A 23,831-nucleotide genomic window follows, 5' to 3' on the forward strand; every position below is an offset into this window, starting at 1 on the left:
CGGCCATCATTGTCGTCACCGGTGTCCAAAAATCCTTAAAATTTCACTAAAGATTCCTTTCAATGTCTTTTACCCTTTAATCAGATTATTTTTTTTTCAAAAAACCTCTATTTTCTCCTAGATTTAAGAGAAACGAGACTTAAAAAAAATGTTATTTTTTGGTTTGTGTTTATAGTTATGAGGTTGCTAGAAGTTAGGGTTTTTACTTTTTATATTTTGCTTTTTTTTTAGTAGGGATAACATCTCTATCTCTTTTTTCTTTTTTTCAAGACTTTTTCTTAAAAAAAAAAATCCTCTTTTTCCTTTTTTTCCTCTCCCTTTTCTTTTATAATTTGAGGGTTTTTATAAAACCCAGTTGTTCATATTTTTGGACAATAGAGAAAGGGGGTAATCATGTGTTCTAGGCTAAAAGTGGGTTGGAGAGAGAGTCGAGGGTGGCTTTATGTAGTAGGGAGGTGATAGCCTCTTGATAGGCTGCCATGGTAGTTAGTCAGGCAGCTGCCACAACCTTTCCTTTTTTTTATTTTTTGATTTAATTAATTTTTTTTTAAATTTTGATTTGTTAGTTTATGAGTCTTTGGGGCTTTAAAAGTAAAAAATGTCTAATTTAAAATCAAACCCATATTAGTTTTGGGCTTAAGAAGCTTAAAATGGCTTAATTTTAATTAAACTTACAACTAAGTTAATAAAATAGCATAATGTCAATGAAAGATAAAATTATATAAACTATAATAAAAAAATTGTCCAAACAAAATAAGGTGTCTACACCATGCTTGACATAGGGGCCTCAAACACCTTTATCACCCTGAAAGACGTAAAAAGATGCGGTTTTAAAGTTGAGAAAGATTTTGGGCAGATGAAAGCAGTTAACTCGCTAGCTTTAGCTATTATGGGGAACTCTAAAAACGTAAATGTTAAGATTGGCTCTTAAGAAGGGAATGTGAACATGACTGTAGTCACTATAGATGACTTTGATTTTGTCTTAGGCTTGGATTTTATGATGAAAGCACAACGCATCCCTTTCCTTACTGCGAGTTGTCTAATGTTCTTTAGAGAACGACTATGTGTGGTACCGGCTATAATCCTACCCAAGAGTGAAAAGAGGATTATATCAGCTATACAGTTTAAGAAGGGGATCAAGAAAGGTGAGCCCTCATACGTGGCCATGTTCATCTACAAAAGCGAAGATAACACAAATTCAATACCCGAAGAAGTGAAACTGGTTTTGGAAGAATTTCAGGATTTGATGTCAAAACAACTACCCACGATCCTACCACCTCGACGAGTTATCGATCACAAGATAGAATTACTCCAAAAAATCAAGCCGTTTGCAAAAGAGCCATACAGGATGGCTCCCTCAGAGTTACCGAACCTAAGGAAACAATTAGACGAGTCGATTCAAACCGGATTTATCTAACCATCAAAGGCACATTTTGAGGCCCCAATACTCTTTCAAAAGAAACATGAAGGGAGTTTATGATTATGCATGGATTACCAAGCTCTGAAAAAAGGCACAGTTAAGAATAAATATCCTATCCCTCTTATAGCATATCTATTTGACGAGTTGAGTTGGGCAAAGTACTTCTCCAAATTAGATTTGAGATCGGGATACCATCAAGTAAGAATGGCTAAAGGAGATGAATTGAAAACCACCTGCGTAACGTGGTATGGCACATTTGAATTTCTTATTATGCGTTTTGGACTAATCAATTAATGAATCAGGTGTTTCATGATTATCTGGACAAGTTCATGGTAATCTACTTGGATAGTATCGTAGTGTACAGTTCAACCTTGAAGGAGCATCAACAATACTTGTGGCAGGTCTTCTAAAGGCTGCGTAGTAATTAATTGTATGTGAAAAGGGATAAATATGAATTCGCGTAAACTCGAATTCAATTCCTTGGCCATATAATTGAACAAGGGCACATTAAGATGGATATACAGAAGGTGAAGGCTATCAAAGAGTGGACCACTCCTAAGAATACAATTGAGTTTCATTCGTTTTAGGGCTAGCAAATTATTACTGGAGATTTATGGAAGAATATTCAAGAAGGATAGTAACACTGATAGAAATGTTGAAAAAAAAAGACAGAAGTGGAGTTAGACACTGCAATACTAAGAAGCCTTTAAAGACTTGAAAGATGCGATGATGATAGATCCCATTTATCACTCCCCAATATTGCAAAGCCCTTTGAGGTACAAACGGATGCATCAAACTTTATCCTCGGAGTAGTGTTATTACAAGAAGAACACTCAATTGTGTTCGAAGGTCAAAAATTGAATGATGCTGAGAGAAGATACAAGGCATAGGAGAAATAACTACTAGTAATGATTCACTATTTACAGGCCTGGCAACACTACTTGTTAAGATCGCAATTCGTGATTAAGACCGATAACACAATCGTAAATTATTTTCTCACATAGCAAAAACTTACAGCTAAGCAAACGAAATGGTAAGAGTTCCTAGTCGAGTTTGATTTCTCCGTTGAGTATAAAGTTAGAAAGGCGAACCTTGTGGCAAACGCCCTCAGTAGGAAGGTCAAATTCCTAAACCCTAAGGGTAATCGCATCAATGACAGCCAGTAAAGTGACCACAGATATCCGTAATCTTATTAAAGAAAACTTGTATCGAGATCTGCAAGTAATGGCCATTATGAAGTTGGTGAATAGTGGAAAGTCAAAATACTTTTGAGTGGAACATGAACTGCTATTAACGAAAGGACCATGCATATTTGTTCCAAGAGCAGGGGAGTTTAGGCAAAAATTAATACGGGAATGTCACGACACTCATTGGGCAAGACATCCAAGTTGGTAGCGAACCATTGCCCTATTGAAATAAGGTTACTATTGACCTCATATGCCACAAGACTTGATGGATTATACGAAGACATGCCTAATTTACCAGCAGAGCAAAGTAAACAAACAGAGACCGACTGGAATGCTTGAACCTCTACTAGTGTCAACCAAATCGTGGGAAAGTATTTCTCTGGACTTTATTGTAGGACTTCCTAAAGTGGGAGATATGATAGCGATCTTGGTAGTGGTGGACTGTTTTTCCAAATACGCGACGTTCATTTTGGTGCAGAAGTTTGGCTCTGCTGAAGACATGCCTCGTATGGTTTTTAAACATGGGGTAAAATATTGGGTTGTTTTTAAGAGCATTATTAGCGACAGAGATTTAAGGTTTACAAGCTTTTTCTGGAAAGAGTTTTTCAAATTATTTGGGCCATATCTTCTAGTTATCACCTACAAACAGATGGTCAGATAGAACGCTTCAATAGGTTATTGGAAGAATATCTATGACACTTTGTAAAGGCGAACCAGAAGAATTGGCCCAACCTACTAGATGTGGCTCAACTATGTTTCAATTCACAAAAGATCTCAATCACTAATAGAACCCTTTTCAAGGTCATCATCGGACAACAACCTAGACTTGCCCATACCTCAATGGAATCGTATAGTGGGAAGAGTCCCCAAGTGTTTAACTTTGTTACGGAGTAGAGACAAAACACTGAAATCACCAGAGCCTATTTAAAAAAAGCCTCCAGTCGCATGAAAAGGTGGACAGATAGAGGTCGAAAGGAGCAACACGTTAAGGTGGGAGACCTGGTGCTGGTGAAGTTGGTACCCGAACAACTTCGATTCTTAAGGAAGAGAGATTAAAGACTAGTATGGAAGTATAAAGGTTCACTATCGGTTATAGCCAAGGTGGGAAAGACTTCTTACAAGATTGATTTACCTAAGGGGATAAAGGTACACCTCGTGTTTCTTATCAGCAACCTGAAGTTGTTTCATGTAGATCCAACAAATGCAAGCAGGAGTTGAGCCACAAAAGTAGCCATCAGCACCAAGCCACCATCGCAGTGCTGAGTGGAGGAGCTTTTGGTAGGGAGGACGACGATAATCAACCGATGACCAACACATGAGTACTTGGTGAGATGGAAAGGTTTTGGGTTTAGTGCCAAATGAGATCACTTGGGAGAATGAAGCAGATCTCTGCGCCTTTTAGCAAAAGATTGAAGAATTTCAAGCCTACCAATCAACGAGGATGTCGACAGATTGAGTGGAAGAGATGTCATGAGCCAACTTTGTATCGAACTATAACAACATAGAGTTGTCTAAGAGATTGAGTATTTTGTACTTGTACGGGAAATGTCTCCCTTTCAAACATTGTAATGGCTCGTGGTGACATCTCTAGAAATACTTATTAAGTTTTTAAGGGGAAAGACCCTTTAGGAAAGGAATATCCCCATTTCAAGCATTGTAATGGCTATTGGTAGATGATAACTCTATGAAATAGAGTTATTTGAGCTTAATTTTGATAGTAATTTAGCTTTGTTCTTTTAGTAATGCATAGAAATTAGTTGATTTTATTTAATTATTTTAAATTAGTTAATTTAGGTGAGTCAATCTAATCTTTGTTAATTTTATACTTAATTTGGTGTTAATGTGATTAAGATAGGTTATTATTGATTTATTTCTGATTTTGTAGGTGTTTGATGAAAGAAGAAATTTAGTGGAAGAAGAAGAGCAATTTTGAGGTGTAGACTTTCACTACATATGTTTTGGTATTTCAGCCATAACTCCCTCTACAGAGCTCCAAATGAATTGATTCTTAGAACATTGGAAAGCTAAGAGAAAAAGCTACAACTTTTATGTTTACCACTTCACCTAATTTAGCCTGAAAGGTGGTCAAAATTCTTATTGAAGTTGACATATTGTAGCAGTCCTAAAGCAATTATGATTTCTGTTAATTAATTGGGCAAGGCTGTGGCCCACATAGTCTGATTAGAAAATCTCAGCTGAAATTGACTTCTTTCTTCACCAAACTTGGCCTAACTTCAAAGTTCTATAAAAATAACCTTTCGGAGGACTTTTAAAGGGGAACGAGACACTAGATTGAAAGTTGAGATTTAGTAGAATACTTGTAAAATCTCGTAAACTCTTTGTAGGGGGTGAGCAGTTGACGGATTGTTGAGCTACCTCACTGGTAAAGGTATGTTTATAGTGAATAATCTAGGGCTGCCCTTATAGCCCGACGATGGCATGTCTTGGTCCCTTTGTACTTATTTTCAAATTAATAAAATATTTTTCTTTTTGTGGCTCAGTGGTTACGTGTATGGCATCTAGTATGCCTTACGATTTCAATGTGCTTTGCCTTAGTCTAATTTGTTGCTATTGTTGATGTTTAATTCAATATAAAAGAGTTATTAGCTGGCTTGCGTGGAAACGTCCACTTAAGCTTCGCACGGACTATCGCATAGTTAAGTAAAGGAGCGTAGTTCGTGACATTTAGCATGTACCAGCCTTTGAGCATTATCAATGTCTTTATTCTTGACAATACAATGACCAGAAACATATTTAGGAACAAGGTTTTGATGTATAAGAATCTCATCATTATAAACTTTTTAATTTCTTTGTAAGGCCATTATGTTCCAAGGACTTTATCTACATAAGTCTCTTATAACTCTTTATAAATAAACTCATGGAAAAAGAAATACCTCATACATTATATAAAATATCCATAATGTATTTAATATGAGATATGACGAATTAATGCAATGTTTTACAAACACAAAATCGATTTGCTTGCAGGGCTTACACTAACAGTTTAAGAGGTTATCAAACCTTTTGTGGAGAACCAAGGGTAATGTAAAAGCTGTAGACTTGATTTTTGTTGCACTACAGCTTTTGGGATAATTTCATTGTAGGCATGCTGTTATGTCTTCTGTGGCCATTATTTTGACTCAATGGCAACAAATGGCTACTTGTTTTGTATAGATCTGATTTGGTTCATGACTTAGTTGTTTAGTGATGATGTGTCCACACCAAGGGGTGTTCTACTTTTGTCTTCATAAGGTCTCCTTGGTTGTATTTGCTTTCATAATCTTTTAGGCAACTGAGATCTCTTCCTTTTGTTACAACCACTCTGATTTGTTCTGTAAGTGGTGTGCTGATTTCTGGGGTGTTTGTACAAATTTCTTTTGCAATGAATCCACTTAAATTTTCAAATTATTATAATTTATAATGACATGTTAGTATGTTACATCAACATCACATGGTATTGAATGATAAGTAATATTTTGCTTAATAACAATTAATGAACCATTTATTATAAGAGGTTATTGGACTTAAAATAAAAATATAAGGATTTGATTCAACACAATAAAAAAACAAAAGTTTATTTAAATTTTTTTAAATAATTTAAGAGGTTTTTTTAGGTATTTATATCATTTAGTTAAGTAGGGTTCTTTGGTCCAATTCATCATGTACTTTCCTAATAACATTATATTAAAAATTAAAATCAAAAATCAAATTGATTAATTGATAAAGTTTAATGATTAAATCAAAATATGTAAACAATTAATCAATAATAATATAATCAATTCATAAAAATTTATCAATAATTTAATAAGAACTATTAATCTTTAAAAAAGAGATATATTAAGTTATCGATTTAAATTTTTAATTTGAAGTTTTATGTAAACACTTGTATAGAAAAAATTTAAGGAATTTGACATAAAAGGAACCTTATTAGTTAATTAAGTTTTATTGACTTTGATTGTTTTCTTTAGCTAGACCCTTCAAAAGCCCTATCTATGTTATGGAGCATGGTTTGTTATTGGTTCATCTTGAGCCAGGGGACGGTGCTGTTGAGGCTGCGTGGGATTCGGAGATTTCTATTTTGTTCTGCTTGGTGCTGAAATGGAGTGGCCTTGGCATGGGTGATGGGGGCCTTGATGTTGGAAATGGTCTGCTATGAATGATGGAATTGGTTTTTTCCTTTGGTGATTATATTGTGTATAGGAATGATGCTATTCTGGTAATGGCGGGATGATTCTGTCATGTTTCTTGTGTTTTTATCTGTTTGTATTGGGGAACATTGCTTGAATGAGCCTTGAGATGTTGTCTCAACTCACGGTAATCGGACTGTAAATCATGCACAAAAGGGTGGTTTGTATCTCTTCTGATGCAATCTATCGATTTTCAAGATAATTTATTTGCAAATCTTTTATTTAAGGAAAATATTTCATATGCTTCTTAAAAAAAAGTTAAGTTTTGTCTTTAAAATTACTTAACCTAGTCTTGTATGCAAAAACACACAAAAGAAGATTCAAACAGGAGGATGATAATCCAACTTTATTCCCTAGACTCATTAATTTCATGCACAGTTCATATATTTTTATGCTGAGTTCTTTTAGACAAAATAGCCACCTAATTGTCTCACTCAAAACTCAAAGACAAACCAAGAAGTTTCGAGAGTTCAGATATGAAGGCAGGAAGGTCAGGCCATCCGGCTGCAGTCACCAGCTTCCCGTCCGACACACACCCTTTAGATTCTTCCAAATCCCCTCCGGCCATCTTCACCATAACCTTCATTCCATAGTTGGTCGCACATCTTTTCCCCTGGAAAATTGATTATATCGCATATAATTAATTACTTTCATTGGTTTCAACAACTTCCGATTTGGGGCAATTTCAAGATATTCAGAGTTCATAGATATATAATGATATTTATATAGCAATAGCATGAACAAATAGTAATAATCACCTTTACAATACCAGCAGCAGCTAGAAGCCATTGCCCTTGCCCAATTCCAGCAATGACCTTGTCTTTTTCAGCGAACTCCTTCACCAGATTGACTACTTTCTCGTTCATTACCAGCAACTCCGGAGACCTCCCACCGGGCAGGACGATGCAGTCATAACGATGAACACTGATATCATCCCAATTGGCCGTAATAAAGAAGTTATGACCACGCTTCTCGCTGAAGACTTGGGCTCCCTCGTCATCGTGGATAGCTGTGACACAGGTTTCTCCCCTTTTCTTGCTTGGGGTAACCGCATCAACCTTGCAGCCTAATGCTTGCAGTGCACGGAATGGGACGTTGATTTCATAGTCTTCTACATAGTCCTTGGAAACACCAAATGAAACAAGTTTGTGAGTTTTATATGTATCTTCCTAGTAAAAAGAAACAAGTTGGGTCTGGTATTCTAAGTAACTTGGAAATAGGACTTCACCATATTTGTAGTTTTTATATAATTTAATCAAGAATTTCACGAATTTTGCTTGGAGAACTCTATGTTTTGCCCTTGATGAGCTTATTTTGGGCATTAATCTAAGGCTGTCTTACCCCACAAATGAAAAGCACTGAATTAGACCAAGCTGTATGAATTTTGGCTCCTATGGATTTAAACAGAACTTTGAGATATTCAGCATGCGCTGGCCACCCTATTGAACTTAAGATATTGCCGTCTTTGAGACAAGCAGTAATGTCAAAAACTGAAGTGATTCCTGGCTGCTCCCACCAAACGCCGCCCGCCAGCTCAATTACAGATTTCATGCTTGCAAACGCAGTGCATTTCTTGCCTTTCAAAAGTCCTGCAGCGGCCAAAAGAAGTTGGCTATGACAACTTGTCGCAATAGGCTTGCCTGCTTCAGCAAACCTTCTAACAATACTCAAGACCTCATCGTCAACACTGAGTCGCTCTATGAACCGGCCACCAGGAATAATCAGGGCGTCATAGGATCCGGCTTCCACCTCATCGAAGTTTGAATTCAGTGTAAAGGAATGGCCTGGCAGTTCTGTGTAAAGCTGGAGAAGAAAGTAAAAGAATTATTCATTCATTCAATGTCGTAGAAACAAATGGCTTCCTTGTTTCTTTTGTAAGTAACTGGTATCATAGGACTAAACAGCGAAGCATGTTTTACCTCAAATCCTAAGAAATCATGGATAGCAGTGATGCATTTGTCACCAGGTAGCTTGGTGGGAGAGACGCAATCAACGCGAACTCCAAAGGCTTGCAGCACATGAAAAGGAACCATCACTTCAAAATCTTCCATGTAGTCACCGCAGATTATCAGAGCAGATTTCTTGGCAACAGACCCCATCATATTCATTCCCTGACAGAAATAAAACTTACATAGAACCTGTGTATTATGTGCTGAAAGTGGGTCTGCTCGAACAGAACTAAGAATCTTTGTGATATGTGAATTAGATGGGGATGTAACTGAAGGAAGACGATATTAAATGAAAGCTGTGTCTTTTTATGACATAAGGGTGAACAGACTGAACACCGCGATAAGCAAGAATTTATTGATGTCAGAAAGTGAATAGAAGGAAAAGCAACGCCAAAAGGACCACAACAAACATATGGGTTAACTACAAAAAAACCCCTTATACATTTCTAAACTACACTTTATATCCTTTTTATTTCAAAATTCATTACTAAGTACCTTGACCTTTTGTTACCGTTAATCAATATAAATATAAAAAGTTATAATTTCCCTCAAATACGTAAAAAATAAAAAAATATAGAGAATATCATAATCTAATTTAATTAAACAATATGAAAATATTTTTTATTTATTTTTTATCAATTTAAATAAAAACTCCTAAGATGAAAAAAAAAGTTAAAAGGAAGAAAGAAATAATTTAAGATTATTTTATAAACAATTTTAAAAAATTCATAATTATGAAATGAAAAAAATCTAAAAAATTTAAGTAATAATATTCTAATTAAACTAGGTATAAATTTTGTGTATTTAAGAAGGTTTTTGTACTTTTTAATCAAGCTCTTATGAGATCAATTTTAAATTTAACCAACCATGCTCTTTTGAATTTATTAAAATTTTTTAGTTGTTGAATAATTCAATATATTTTGTTGATGTCTTGATGATAATGATTTTGGGTTGCAGTTAAGGGTGAGCAATTGAGTGGATTGTGTGATTTAGTTCACCATACTTAAAGATCGAATGGATCAAACATTTTAAAAAAACTGACCAAACATAAAAGAAGGCCAAACAGACTAAATATAAAGAAAGATCAAATTAACTAAATATAGAATTGGTTTAGTCAGTTTGGTTTTGGATCAATTGATCAAAATTTTATCACTTTTTTTTACAAATTATAATATTAAAACTTATAAACTTCATCCATAATTATAAAATTTACTAATTTTGTATAAATTAAATATATATATACTTTATTATATATATGAAATTAATAATACAACTTATATATTATAATATTTTAATTTTTATATCAAAGTTTGTATAAATAATAACTAATTATAAATATGTAATAAAAATTAAAGTGATAACTAATAAAATTATTAAGTGTAATCATATAAATAAAGTCTATTATAAGTTATAGTAATGTTTATGTATAAATTAAACATACGTATGTATATATAATATATTACTTTATTATGTATATATGAAACTAATGACACAACTTTAAATCAAAATTTGTATAAATAATAATTAATTATAAACAGTATGTTATAAAAACTAAGGTGATAATTAATAAGGTTATTAAGTGTAATCATATAAATAAAATTTATTATAAATTATAGTAATTGTTATGTATAAATTAAATATATATATATATAATGTTTATATATATATATATATATATATATATATATTCATAACATTTTATATTATGAAACATTACTAAGATGTAATAATTATAACATATTAATATGTAGGATGTTTATTATCATATATTATAATATTAACAAATAAGTTATATCATTTAAAATATATAATTTATAATTTCATATTAATACAGATTTATAAATAAAAAAATACATATAACTAAAATTAAATTATTATGATTATGATTTATATATGTACATATAATAAATTAATATATTTTAAGCATATTATTAATTAAGTTTACTATCAATTATTCTTAATATATATAAAATATATATAATTAGTTTTATTTTTTGGGTGGATTGGTCTAAAAATTTTAAAATCGAGAACCGAACAAAAAATCAATTAGATCAAACATTTTGGACCAATTGATCCAATGAACCAATTAGACCAAATCGTTTTATTCAAATTACATTTGATTTGGATGGATAATTAATCTGATTTAATTTTGCTCACCCCTAGTTGCAGTTATAGCGGTGCATGGAGATCGAAGGAGGGGGAGATAGACAAAGAATGGGAAGAAAAAGAAGGAACCATTATTCTTTTCAATACCAGTGAGAAAATAACGAAAAGAAGGGAAATGAGAAAATAGGGAAAAAAAAAAGAAAACAATTAAAAAATTATACTTAGTTTAATTAAAATATTATTACTTAAATTTTGTTAGATTTTTTTCACTAGTTTTTTTAATTGTTAATAAAATAATCATGAATAATTTATTTTTCTTTTAGTTTTTTCCTTTTTTCATGTGTCTCTTTTTTATTTTTTAGGTTGATAAATGTTCAATAAAAAATATTTTCAATATTATTAATTAAATTAGATTTTGACTTTTTTTATTTTTCAATTATTTAAAAATAATTATAATTTTTCATATTTGTAAATAACTTTTGACTAATAAAAAGACCAAAGTATAAGAGTACAAGTCTTTGCATTTTACCACCCACCATGCCAATGATTCAATGGATTTGGAGAAATCATTTTTTTTTATTTTTACATAAGAATTATACATTAATTAATTATTAAGTCAAATACTTTGATGCAATTAAAAGTTAACATTTCCAATTTCCTAGTGCAAGATTTATTAAGGAAGATCATGGGTGAGACTGAATATTTGGGCGCGTAGTATCCATCACGTATTCATGTTAAAGATGGGACGCCGGAGCTTCATACATGAAGTAGGAGGTTATACCTTACCAGTTACGCAATTCAGGCTTTTACACATAAATGATGGTGATGCTTTATGGGCTACCAACAACAAAAAGAGAAGAGGAAAGCTGAAGGTGTTAAATAATTGGCATTAGAAACAAATCAGATTATATTAATACAAATGATTTTGTGTAACAATGGTACAGTATAAGGATAGTGATACTATAAGTGTGGGTGGTTGATCATCTTCTGATTCTTCCCTTCTTGGACAAATCTCAGATTGGAGGACCTATCCTGAACAAAAAATTGATCGGCGGGCTTTCATATGTTAAAAAAAAAAGGAAAAGCTCGCCCAAGATGATTGATCAAAAGCTGCATACCCAATGCCACACCCATCTCTCCATTAATCTGATCTTGGTCTGTTTGAGCCACCTTTATGACTAGTATACAGAGGTAAAAGCCAACGCGACCCATGTTTCCTTCTCCCATAACACCGCCAATAAAGTATCCATATTGCCGCTATACAACCAATGGGAATAGCCCATCTGCCAAAACAAATCAAAACCATATGAGGAAAACAATACTTCTACTTGGAATGCACGGCCAAAAAGTTTACATAACACGCAAGTTTGTTCTCAGGTGCAATTGAAAGTGCTGTGTTACCTGTCCAAATCAAGGATCGGACCGTAGACAAGAGTTTCCCAAGTGGCTACGATAAAATGCCACACCGGGTTGTAGTAAAGCGACTCCGCTGACCAAAACATCCTCGTATATGTCTCTAAGAAGATAAAGAGTATCCATGCTGCCATTTCAATCAATATGAACTTTATGATAAACCGGCCAACCACCACCATGACAAGGGAGAAGCCCACCAACCAATTGAAGAGCCTCTGATTGTATTCCTTGATAAACAGAGAACGTGACTTTCCCATCATCTGCAAATAATATGGTACATTCAAAAACATTATTCAGCAAAGACATATTTCAGCACTGCAGACGACAGAAACTTTTTACAATTTCAGTGACAAAGTACCCCAAATATATCTTTTCCATTTAACATGCAAGTGAAATTTTTATAATTTGCTGCCCCCCTTTTCACCCACACTTACTTCAAACTCATGACTTTAGTTTGGTTGAAGTTATCTTATCTTCAGCTCCACTTTGGGAGACTGGGAAATACGTATTCCACAGGGAAAAAGAACTTCATTAATTCAAGCATTAATTGACTCGGACACATTTCGGAATGTGCTCTAAGACTCTAAATCCAAAAACTGAATGGAACTCTCCAGCTTTCCACTAAATATTGCAACAAAAGAAAATAACATTTCCTAAGAAAAAGGAAACTGAAAATAAAACTGCAAAGACCCTTGATCACCTTCATCATGCGTTGCTCGTAGCTTGTTTTTGAAGGCCCAATGCACTCCTGCTCAAAACTTTGGTTGCATTGCAGGAAACCTGCATTAAATTTTGCCATGGAAGGAAGTCTGAGAACTTGAAGCTGGTCCATTTTGTCCTCACATTTGGTATACAGTGCCTCACAGAGCCTTGAGGAGTGATATTCATTCGCCATAATGACATTCTTATATACCTAGACAAAATTTTCCACATAAAGGACGTGAGATTTAAAATAGCTTGTAGTCTACTAGATCAGACTACATACAAAACATACTTAAGATTAGAATTTATTACTAGATCTTCAGGAGCCCAGATATTTATATTAGATATAAGAGCAAGCGTAGCATGATAAATAATAACCACAAAAACATCTTCATTATTCTCTTGTTTGCAGTACGTGATCAAATTGCTGAAATCTGAGTAATCCCTATCTGGATTTTCACAATGTAAACTTCGAGAAACTCAAGAGACTTCATGAAAGATATATGATATCTACTAAACTTTTCATAAGTTTCAAGTTTCCCACTGATTAACTACCTTATAAATTTCCTTTTCCCACCACCAAACAAAAATTTGAAAATATTGGCCAAAAGAAGAAACAAAAATTTGAATGTTTATATGTCTGAGGTGATATATTATCATTGTTGATAAAGGAAAAGAATTATGTCCCTTCAAATGCCAGTCAATACCTCCTTTATTTCTTCATCCAGTTGCTTGGCAGATCTCTTTGCATGGTGACGGCCAAAATGTTGTTCATCAAAAGCCTTCATTGCTTCCTCTCGCGACCTTTCATGTATTTGTTGTAAGGATTGATCTGGCATAGGTAAAACTAATCTTCCCATCCTTTCACTGTATAGCTTCAAACATCGCTCAAGAATACCTTTATTGAAAACCTCCACAAGAGAGCCTGTGGATGGGATCTCCCCATTATTCAAAGCTTCAAGTATCTGTAAGATTAAAAATAAAAATGCATATTAACAATGCGAAGTTGTGGACGTCAATCAATCACCATCACGAACAATGACTAATTTAAGAATTTTCACAATTTGTAAACTCCCAACTTATCCAAGACCACAAGGTCTGAGAATGAGAACATAAACTAACCTGTTCCAGGAATGATACAAACTCCTTCCCATTTAAAGGCTTGCCCTGCACAATCTTTGGACGTATAACACTGGCAACAAGTTCTTTCAATTCCTCTCTTTTCTTAACATACATGGGATCAAGGTCACCATCCTTCAGGTCACAAAGCTTTGTTCTCATGAGATGAGGCTGTAAGTTCAAATTCAAAGCAATTAGATACTCAAGGTTTAGATTTTAACATTAACTTCCACTATTTGTCAACAAATAACATAGATGGACAGCAATCCACACATGAACAAAAGAATATATGCATTCCATCAACCGAAATCTCACTGTAAGCACGCCCAAGTATTTGCTTGCCTTCTCTACCATCAATAAATGGTATCATAAGTCTTATCCCCAATACATGTTCAAAAGAGATTACATCACCCAACAAGCTTATATTTATGTTTCTGCTCAGAAAGACAATAGCAACAGGAAATAGGAGAAATGGGAAAGACCAAGGTACTATATGAGTAATAAAACAAACACATTTGGAAACATACTTGTGGAAGGCTAAATGCTGTGCTGTTATCACCCATTACAGCTAAGGAGTCCCGGATCTGGTTAACCTGATGAAGTTCCAAGAACAGTGAATTTCTGATCCAAGAATAACATTAATCTAGTAGTAGCCTACAAATAGGGTCACAGAAGGAATACCTGATCAATATTTTTGTCCCCTGAAAATGCAACAGACACACACCATAAGAACTTCATCCCAAAAATAAAACAAGATTAACATAAATAAACATCTGTCCAACAATTAAGCAGAACCAGATAAACTAACCATCAGTGTTAGGGACATGCCTAAGTGCCTCATTCACCATTTCTTGCACAGACTTCCCTTCTGGGTAAAACCAAGAACAATGTCAGTTAATTCCCCTTAAATTGTGGGGCAGAAGAAATAAACTAATGGCAGCAACAGATTTAACATCCAAAAAGAAGATATTGAGTTCAAATCTTCTCTCCTCTAACTTAAATACCAAAAGTATCCATTTAAATTGCAGAAAAATGGAAGAAAAAAAAAGGGATGCCACATTAAGAGATGCACCCAGAAAAAAAATGTCTCCCAAATCAGAAACTTCGCACCATCTATTCCACAGCATTTTAAAAGAAACTTAAGAGTATGGTGAAAGGTACAAAGAAACGTTTACCAGACATGTTCATGCACATAAAATAAAAAAGAATTTGACATGGAGTAGATACTAGAAAGGGATAAAATTTTGGCAGATATTATATTTCAGTGCAGTGCCATATAAGCTAGCATGTCACTGGTACATTGACATTTAAAGTAGAAGGGCCTTATGACACTTCATAAATCAAATGCTGGAGGGCAGTTATAAACTTACGCAGAAAATCACGCTGGATGAGCCACAAAAGTTTTGCAGGTTCAAAAGCAACATCTTGCCCCTACAAGAAATTCAGATACCCATGATTTCCATGGCAAATTAACTTCATTGCACAAGCATAAATATAACAAACATTTTAGTGGCTCATAAATTACCTTCACTCTGTTCTCCATGAAATATTTGTCAAGAAAACAACAAGATAAGTTAGTATCATCCTTAACAGGCATTAAAAATAAAATAGCACCAAGCTTACTCAATATATGTAATAAATTGATAATACTTTCAATTCAGAGTAATGTAGAAGGGCAAACCTTCCATAAAATTCTTCAGCAAGCTCAACAGCAAATGACAGCCTAGATATGTCAGCTTCACGGATCTAATGACAGAACAGCACAAACAAGAGTATCAACCATTAAAGGCAGCTGCAAATTGTGGGCTTCAAGACTTTGAACACACAAGTCCACAACCTGATAAATAGACTGCAATGCTACATGAAGACCTTAAATGCTAAAATTCACAGCACTGCTTTTCTAATGTATAAGAGAAGCCCTTATAAAACACCTCGATAGCGCTTCAGTTTTTGCATATCCAAATGTTAATCCTTGAAGAAAACTTAAAAGCTCAACTTAACCACAAGAATTTTACGCCAAAAGAATTTTTAATATGTAACAAAACTAACCTTCATACTTATAATGCCCTAAATTTAAGCAAATTTTTTACCCAATTTTTATCAAAGAAATAATTTAAAACATAATATAGTTTCCTAGTTTTATATCTAAAGCAACATTTGCTTCATGAAATTTAGGTTGAACTATAAAGGTTAAAGCCTTTTCAGCCTCCCAATATGTCAAAGTTTCAAATAAAGAACATCCAAAAACAAAGAAAAATTACAGAAAATTGACTAACCGTTTCAGGCAGGTTATAAATTAGTACAGAACTCATAACAGTTGCCAATGCAAAAATCCTGCATAGACAGACATCAGAAAGGCAATAGAACTAAAATATATACTATATCAAGCAAGTTAAAATACATATTCAGGAATTACCTGTCGTCATATACATTTGACTTCCCAACACTTTCAAAACCCTCAGTATCAAGGTAGAAAACTGAAGTTCTTACTCCATCAATATCCAATTCTAGTGGGGTTCCCCAAACCCAAATCCCTGTTAGAGACAAAGTGTAAACATCATCTATGTAACAGTTGTGCATAATTGTAACATCATTTCTGTATTACCCTTTGTTTTTGTGTCACGCATGTGTCCAACACCAAATCCTGATGGATAAACAGGAAAAAGCATAACCAAAATGTCATCAAATTGATCTCATTTAACTGTAAAAAATGTTGAAAGTGACAAGTACTACAACACAACAAAGGAGCATATAACAGTGAAGAATGCACCTTCATAACAAGACAGCGAAAGAAGTTGATTTAGCAGAAAAGATTTGCCAGAGCGGTAGGGACCAATTACCTGGATATACAAAACCAACAAGATTTGAGTAAAAGTGGGAGAACAAAAAGGCCTAAGGACCTATTCTCAAAAGGTAAATCACGTGCAATCTAAAATTAGAGACATTACAGGAACAAAATAATATTGTCAACCAGTATTTCACCCAGAATATTGTGTTTGAAATCTTTGAAGAAATTGGTAAAATATTTTATCTTATACCTAACAAATATTTAACAGTGAGAGCCATAAATTATCAAAACTGATGGTTTAGTTCATGAATTTTCCCAAATTCACCTCCCAAAGACATTCCAACACTCATTTTGAGGTTGAATTTTATAACCTAAAAAAAAAACCTAATGTTTCCATAAAAACATGAGCAAATTTTTTCTTTTCTTCATACTTTCTTCCTTTCTTTTTTTTCCTTGATTGGGCTGGGTTGGAAGAGGGGGGGTACCTAGCAATTGCAATTTATATTGTTATGTCTTATTGATATTTGAAGTCAAGTCACAAAAATAAAAACAATGAACTACAACTACATACTAGATGTCAGGGAAGGGTATCTGAAACTTACAGCAACAGCTGCAATTGGGGTAGTTATTCTGCTGATGGCTTCCAAGCCTTCCCTCGAAAGACGTAGCTTTGTATGACCAGGATCGGGCTCCACAATAGGAAACCTATATGTATAAATTTAAGTAATGAGAAAAAAAGGGAAATGAGATCAGCATCAGATAATGTAAAAGATAACTGTGACCTTTTGAGAATATGTTAAGTTTCTGCAAAGGCATACACAAATATCAAGCCAAATCAGGTTCCAAGGAGGCATTTGAATATAACACTGAAATGGCATTCACCTGTACTTTGTAAAACTGAAAAAAGAATTTTCCTATAGAAAGCATATGTTTAATAGCTCATATTCTGCATACTATGCCCAAAAAATTTCCCGCAAGAACACAGGAAAAAGGAAACTTCTTTGCTTAAGCATTATGCTTACTGAAAGAGCTGGAGACCAGACATCTAGCGACTATATTTGTCATTCTGCAGAACAGATTACAAACAGTCCCCTATATGGAAGTGACAAAGCAAATAATCTAGTTATGAAGCAATCCAAGAATGCTTATAATGGTTCCATCCTATAGCTTTGATGCCTTTTTTTTTTCTATTTTTTTGAGCGATATAGCTTTGCCGCTTTAGTCACACCACTATGGCACAAAACCTATAATCTATAAATGCTGCTCCACTATATAAACTGAAATTTTTGTCTTCATATATATTCCCAATGCTTCCAGTATAGAGCAGAGAAACTTGAAAAGAAGTTTCAGGATGTTCACATAAGCCAAGACTCTGAACAGAATGTTCCAACTAAACTAAGAGAGATGAAAATCACAATCAAAACTAATCATAAATCATTACCTACCAGCAATGAGTGCTCACTCTAAAGAAAACTAATACGCTGCCAAACCTCTAGAGAAACAAGCTGATTATACGTGAGTTTGATCCTAATAATTGGCCCTCTCGAAAACATCACTGCTAAACATAAACACTTTTAACTGCAACCAGACTTCTGAAATCTCAATGCTAAAAGAGTCACTTTAGCAGAAGATAACTGCCACGATCCATCCTAATTATGCAGTTATGCATGAAATTTGAATCATGCTGTGATCTTCTTCTTTCCAAGATTTTCTTTTGGTCGTCTAAGTTAAAATTGCCAATACCTAACATCACATATATGAGGAAACTACTGACCTACATTATGAGTAATTCTAATGATCATCATTCTTAGTCAATGAACTTAGCAGAAACACAGAAATCAACAACCTTGGCTCAAAACTGCCTCTTAGAACATTATTCTATTTATATTTGAGACAGACATTAAATTAGTAAAATCATTGATAGCTCGTGTTAAAGCTTAATTGCATCAGATCAAATCAAAGAAAACAAGAAAAACTTAAAATTTATGTTGAAAAAAAAATTTGGCGGCAATAACTACCAATAAACCAATAATGTGCCACCGAGATCTTAAAGCCATGCAAATAGGTGTCTTATTTTAAAGCTAACAAATCATATAGTAACCAACTCTAACTACTCCAAAAGCTATAAAGCATCAAAGCTTAAACATAAACTAATAACAAAAAGGAAAAGAAACTTACGGTTGGTGAAAATTGTCAATTGAGAAAGACCCAGATGCCAAAAAGAGGAGAAGAATCGAAACAACAAAGGCCCAAAAAGAAATCTTCATTGTTAGCAAAGATCGCTATTTTCCAAATGCAGATACAAGAAACTGTACAAATAAGGCAAACATGAAAGAGGTTGGGATTTGAAAAAAGAACCAAAAACAAAAAGGATAACGGCAAGAATGGGATCGAAGGAGACCCTGCAGATGGGTGTACGCTAAGAATCGTGAACGCGCGTGGGAGGAGATTTCTGCTGCATCTATAAGGAAGAAGAAGAAGAAAGAGGGGAAAAAAAAAGTGCAGCGAAAGAATTTTGGAATATAAAGTATGGGATCCGTGCCACCGTGGAGGGGAGTTCTTTTTTTTTTTTCTCGCCTCTTGGCTAAGTTGGGAACTTGTTGAGAGTGATTTTACCGTTCAGGGACGATGGTAGAGTGAAAATGCGGTGAAAGGAGGAAGGGTAGAATTGAAATTATGGTGATATAAGTTGAGAACACTCGAAGGTCATTGTATACGTGGCTCTTTTTTATTGGTTGGTTGACAAAAGTACATCTCATACGTTTTTGAGCATGGTTGAATGTTTTATGTCCGAAGCCAGTTTGGCAGTTAGCCACAAGCGATCCAGACAGATCTCCGAGTCCGAAGTATAAGCTCTAAGTTACCCTCCGACCTTATGCATCTCTCCCTCTATCTTTTTTTTCTTTCCTTTTAACAATTTTTTTATTTTTCTATCACATTCTTTGCTTGAATTTAGCATCTACTTCTTGAAGCAACCAGTAACCATTGTTTTTGTGTTAATTAGACTTGATAATTCATATTTTCGTATTATGTAAATATAAAATATTAAAAATTATAAAAATAAATATAAATATAATACAATTAATTAATTATGTTAATATTTTAAATTTAAATCCTTTTAAATTCTATCATATTATTATATCGTATACAAAATTGTCAAATCTAGTGTAATAATCCTAAGACGTAAATTTGATTGGAATATAAGCTTAAATTTTGTAAACTTATATTATTTGGTATAAAAATAAGTAACTCTTTTATTATCGTGTATTACACATGTGCAAGTGTTGATATGACATGATAAAATTAGTAATGAGAATAAATTTGCATAATGGATTGAGAAAATTTTCACTATCAAATTTCGGTGACATTTGATATAAAAACATATGTCAAGTTATATTTCATACATGACAAGTACTAGCCACAAATGTGTGTATATTTCATTTTACATATATCATGGCTACAATATACAATCATGTATGAGTTGCTATCGAATAAATAATTTGGGAAAGATGCATTACATTAGAATGGTGGTGATAATTTCATGTTTCAATATTATGTGGTCCAAAGGTACAGATAAGTAGGGAAAGCATAACCTATGCTATTTGTACCCACATTGAAATTTCAAAATTGGATCAAATTATAGTACCAGGAAAAAGAAAAGGTCACATGTAGGAGAAAAGAAAGGAAGGGTGCAAGTTGGGCCAGCTCAAAACTTTAATCCAACGCCTGGGTCCAGACCAGCCTTCCACCCTGTCTAGCCCAACGGTTATCTTTGATGGCACTTGGCACTGCATGGTCCTCATGTTATCCTTATCTTGATCTTAAATATGAACCCCAAATGAGTACTCTTTTTCATTCAAGTCAACTACACTAAACAAATTAATAAATCTTATTAGGTTCTCCATGTACGTGTGCAACTCTGCATTCATTTTGTATTAAAAAAAAAAAGAAAAGCAAAGGATGAATTCCTCATTTGCTGTTTTCCCCCATGTTTTAGGTAATCATGTGATGCTTAATTTAGTATTAATACTATATAATTTTCCAATGAGTGTTAGACCACTTCCACGGCAAGATCGTGGAACTTAACCATCATAAATCACTATCCTTCCCCAGTAAACAAGCAAAATCGATTTCCTCTATTATATAAAGTAGTCAAAAGAACTGTTCTCTTCAACACTCCTCACAATCCTTTCTATAATACATAAGCTGTGTGCTCTTAACCATTAATTAAGTTATGTGATGTCATTGCTTGGGACATAATAATTGCTATTTCTCTAGAGGATTTTTTTTTTTTTACTTAAAAATTTCACCTTACTTTTATCACTTGAACTAATTAATCCCAAAGGATCGGTAAGATTACTTTTTACACTTCTTAAACAAGTAACTCTTCCTAAATATGATTATAGATGTCTAATTTTGACTAATTATTTTTTTTTAAAGTATTGTACTATAGAATATGAACAAACGTGGAATAGCTATTTCATATGTTAAGCTTAGAATGAGTAACGGGGTTTATGAGTTATCTTCATGTTTAGAATGTTCTAGAGCTTGGCTTAGTGGCTCAAATATGGAAATAATTAAAAGAACTTCTTCTTAACCTTTCCTTGAAACATAAGTACTTTACCCTTTTCTTTCTTTTTTCCTTAAGAGTATACATGGTGCACTATCAAGTGTAATTATTCCACTACCCAAAACTAAAGCCCACTATCCAACTACATGGTCATTCTCTTAATATCTCATAAGTCATTCTTCAACATGTTCTTTCATGACAAGCACGTTCTCCTATTATCGAGCTTCATATCCAATAAGTCGTTTTTTTAACATGCTCTTCTATGACAAGCACGTTCTCCATGATGGAACATGTTCTCTTAACTACTCATAAGAAAATGCTCATGTTTAATTCAAGTATGAAAGCCTGAGAGGTTGGAATGCAATCAAAATTTATTAAAAACCCAGTCGAGATTATCCTTAAAGCTCTCTCAAAACTATTCCAAACATTCTTTTTACTCAACCTTTCCCATCCACCGTAATTCATTACTTTCTCTACATTTTCTTATTCCTCACCACCAGCCACCAAAGCATTTATGCTTCAAGGACTGTTCTAATTTTCCTTTCTACCACCTTCAGTGCATTCCATTTCACTTATTGCAACACGTCCTTTCTCTCTCTCTACTAGAAAAACCCTCTATATTTTAGCGACTACACTGGGGAAGAATGATTGCAGTAAGTGAAAAAGTTGTCAAAAAATTTCCTACCAGAAAATATGGAGAGTTCTCCCAATAACCAAGAAACATTCGCCCCTACTTATGTCTAAGAGCTTATGAAAATGTTCCAAGCTTCCCAAGAAAAGATGCAAGTGCTGAAAGAAAACAACAAATAAATAATAGAGACCATCACTTAGTTTGTATCCTCAATTGCCATAATTTCTCAACCTTAACCAATGCCAACTCATAATGGAGAAAATGCCATTAACATGGTCAACAACATGAATGGAAATGGAGGAAATAGAGAGAGTAAGATTGACCCATTCCTTAATACCACCAATCTTTCTATTGTAAGCAATCTTGTCACAATAACTCTTTTCACTAGCACACAAAGTTTTGTCGCAAAGGAAGAGCTAGAGAAGTTACTCGATCAGAAGAACAACAATCTCAACTTCTGAAAGTTTGACCTAAACTACCCTATCTTGCCAAGGTAACCTCTAAGTTTTACCCCAAGGATTACACTATCTCGAAATTCAAACAATTCAATGGCAAGACTGGTGATGCTTGGGAACATGTCATGAAGTTTGTGGAAACCTTGGGTGTCGTAAGCTTGGATGACGATTTAAAGTTGAAAGAGTTCTCTAAGTCCCTTATTGAGAAAGCTTACACCTGGTATGTTAATCTCACTCTCAATTTAGTTGACTTTTCGAACCAAATGTGTAAGATGTTTAGGGAAAAGTTTTTCTCTACCTAAGAGAAGTTGACCCTCATCAATTTAGGAAGAAAATATTAGAAGTCAATAGAGGAATTTATGGAGTACATTTAGCTGTTTAGAAAACAAATACTGAATATACAAGATTCTCATGACGAAAAGGAGCTAGTCAAAGTTTGTATCCAAGGTATGTTAGATGAATATATGGTGCATTTGGAAAACTTACATCTTCCCACTTTTGCCACTTTAGTCGAAGTTGTGCGGTGGACCAATAATACAATTCTTAGGCATAAGGAAGCTAATCATTTTAATAAAAAGAACATCTCGACTATGAATGCAATCCAAGAAAGAGGTAAGGAAAGAAAAAGTTCTCGAGAAAACCTTAAGCCAATGTGCGACAAATAAATTTATTAAAGACAAGATTGAGTAAAGGCACTCATTTAAGAATTTATTAAAGACAGACAAATAAATTTGCTTTACGTATTAAGACCACCAACTGCAAGAAAAAAGGTCCAATCTGCGATATTGCAATTACCATTGCGTGATGGCTCATCCAATTGCTGAATGCAAAAACATGCATAATTTTCCATGACATGATGCATGATTAATTGGAAGACTACGTGGATGACATAGTGATGAAGTCCAAGAAAGCCCTAAGTCATCTTGGAGACTTGAGAAGAGTATTCGAATGATGTCGAGAATACAAGCTACGCAAGAATCCCTTGAAGTGTGCCTTTGGAGTAATAACTGGTAAGTTTTTGGGATTTGTGGTTCATAGAAAAGGCATAGTGGATCTTACGAAGATAAAGGCTATTCAATCTATGCCACCTTCATCAAATCAAAAACAACTCAAAAACTTGTTAGGGAAGGTTTCTTATGATCGGAGGTTCATTCTAGCCTTAACGGAGATTATTATGTCTTTTCAGGTTATTTTTAAGAAAGGGGTCCCATTTTCATAAGGTGAGTAACAACAACAAACTTACGAGAAAATCAAGGGTATTCTTACTTCTTTCATGACAATGACCATGCCAATCTAAGGGGAAC

At 33.9% G+C, this 23,831-nt stretch overlaps 2 protein-coding genes across 3 annotated transcripts; both read right to left on the minus strand.

The window, feature by feature from the left end:
- On the minus strand, nt 7,143-8,978 carry LOC18613247 (DJ-1 protein homolog E). Its single transcript, XM_007050377.2, has 4 exons — nt 8,714-8,978; nt 8,136-8,597; nt 7,553-7,915; nt 7,143-7,407 (listed from the first exon to the last, which is right to left on the minus strand). The coding sequence occupies exons 1-4, from the start codon at nt 8,900-8,902 to the stop codon at nt 7,225-7,227; spliced, it is 1,197 nt and encodes a 398-aa protein (XP_007050439.2). The 5' UTR covers nt 8,903-8,978; the 3' UTR covers nt 7,143-7,224.
- On the minus strand, nt 11,712-19,452 carry LOC18613248 (guanylate-binding protein 5). Of its 2 annotated transcripts, XM_007050379.2 has the most exons (18): nt 19,050-19,452; nt 17,474-17,576; nt 16,854-16,923; nt 16,689-16,727; nt 16,500-16,617; nt 16,360-16,417; nt 15,765-15,829; nt 15,609-15,615; nt 15,454-15,514; nt 14,892-14,951; nt 14,765-14,784; nt 14,611-14,676; nt 14,087-14,254; nt 13,672-13,929; nt 12,963-13,175; nt 12,251-12,522; nt 11,968-12,132; nt 11,712-11,881 (listed from the first exon to the last, which is right to left on the minus strand). In XM_007050379.2, exons 1-17 carry the CDS (start codon nt 19,136-19,138, stop codon nt 11,991-11,993), a joined length of 1,809 nt encoding a protein of 602 aa, XP_007050441.2. In that variant the 5' UTR covers nt 19,139-19,452; the 3' UTR covers nt 11,712-11,881; nt 11,968-11,990. The 2 variants fall into 2 exon arrangements, with proteins under 2 accessions (XP_007050441.2, XP_017969628.1); XM_018114139.1 differs by having other exon boundaries at nt 11,712-12,132; nt 19,050-19,451.

Source organism: Theobroma cacao, chromosome 1 (assembly GCF_000208745.1).
Source record: "Theobroma cacao cultivar B97-61/B2 chromosome 1, Criollo_cocoa_genome_V2, whole genome shotgun sequence".
Taxonomy (NCBI): Eukaryota; Viridiplantae; Streptophyta; class Magnoliopsida; order Malvales; family Malvaceae; genus Theobroma; species Theobroma cacao.

Coding starts and splice junctions, on each gene's coding strand:
- LOC18613247 (XM_007050377.2), bottom strand. CDS start 8,902: ATGAATATGATGGGGTCTGTTGCCAAGAAATCTGCTCTGATAATCTGC. Junction 8,598..8,713: donor ATGATTTCTTAGGATTTGAG/GTAAAACATGCT, acceptor TTTCTTCTCCAG/CTTTACACAGAACTGCCAGG. Junction 7,916..8,135: donor CAGTGCTTTTCATTTGTGGG/GTAAGACAGCCT, acceptor GGTGTTTCCAAG/GACTATGTAGAAGACTATGA.
- LOC18613248 (XM_007050379.2), bottom strand. CDS start 19,138: ATGAAGATTTCTTTTTGGGCCTTTGTTGTTTCGATTCTTCTCCTCTTT. Junction 16,618..16,688: donor GCGTGACACAAAAACAAAGG/GTAATACAGAAA, acceptor TGTCTCTAACAG/GGATTTGGGTTTGGGGAACC. Junction 13,176..13,671: donor TGGATGAAGAAATAAAGGAG/GTATTGACTGGC, acceptor AATTTTGTCTAG/GTATATAAGAATGTCATTAT.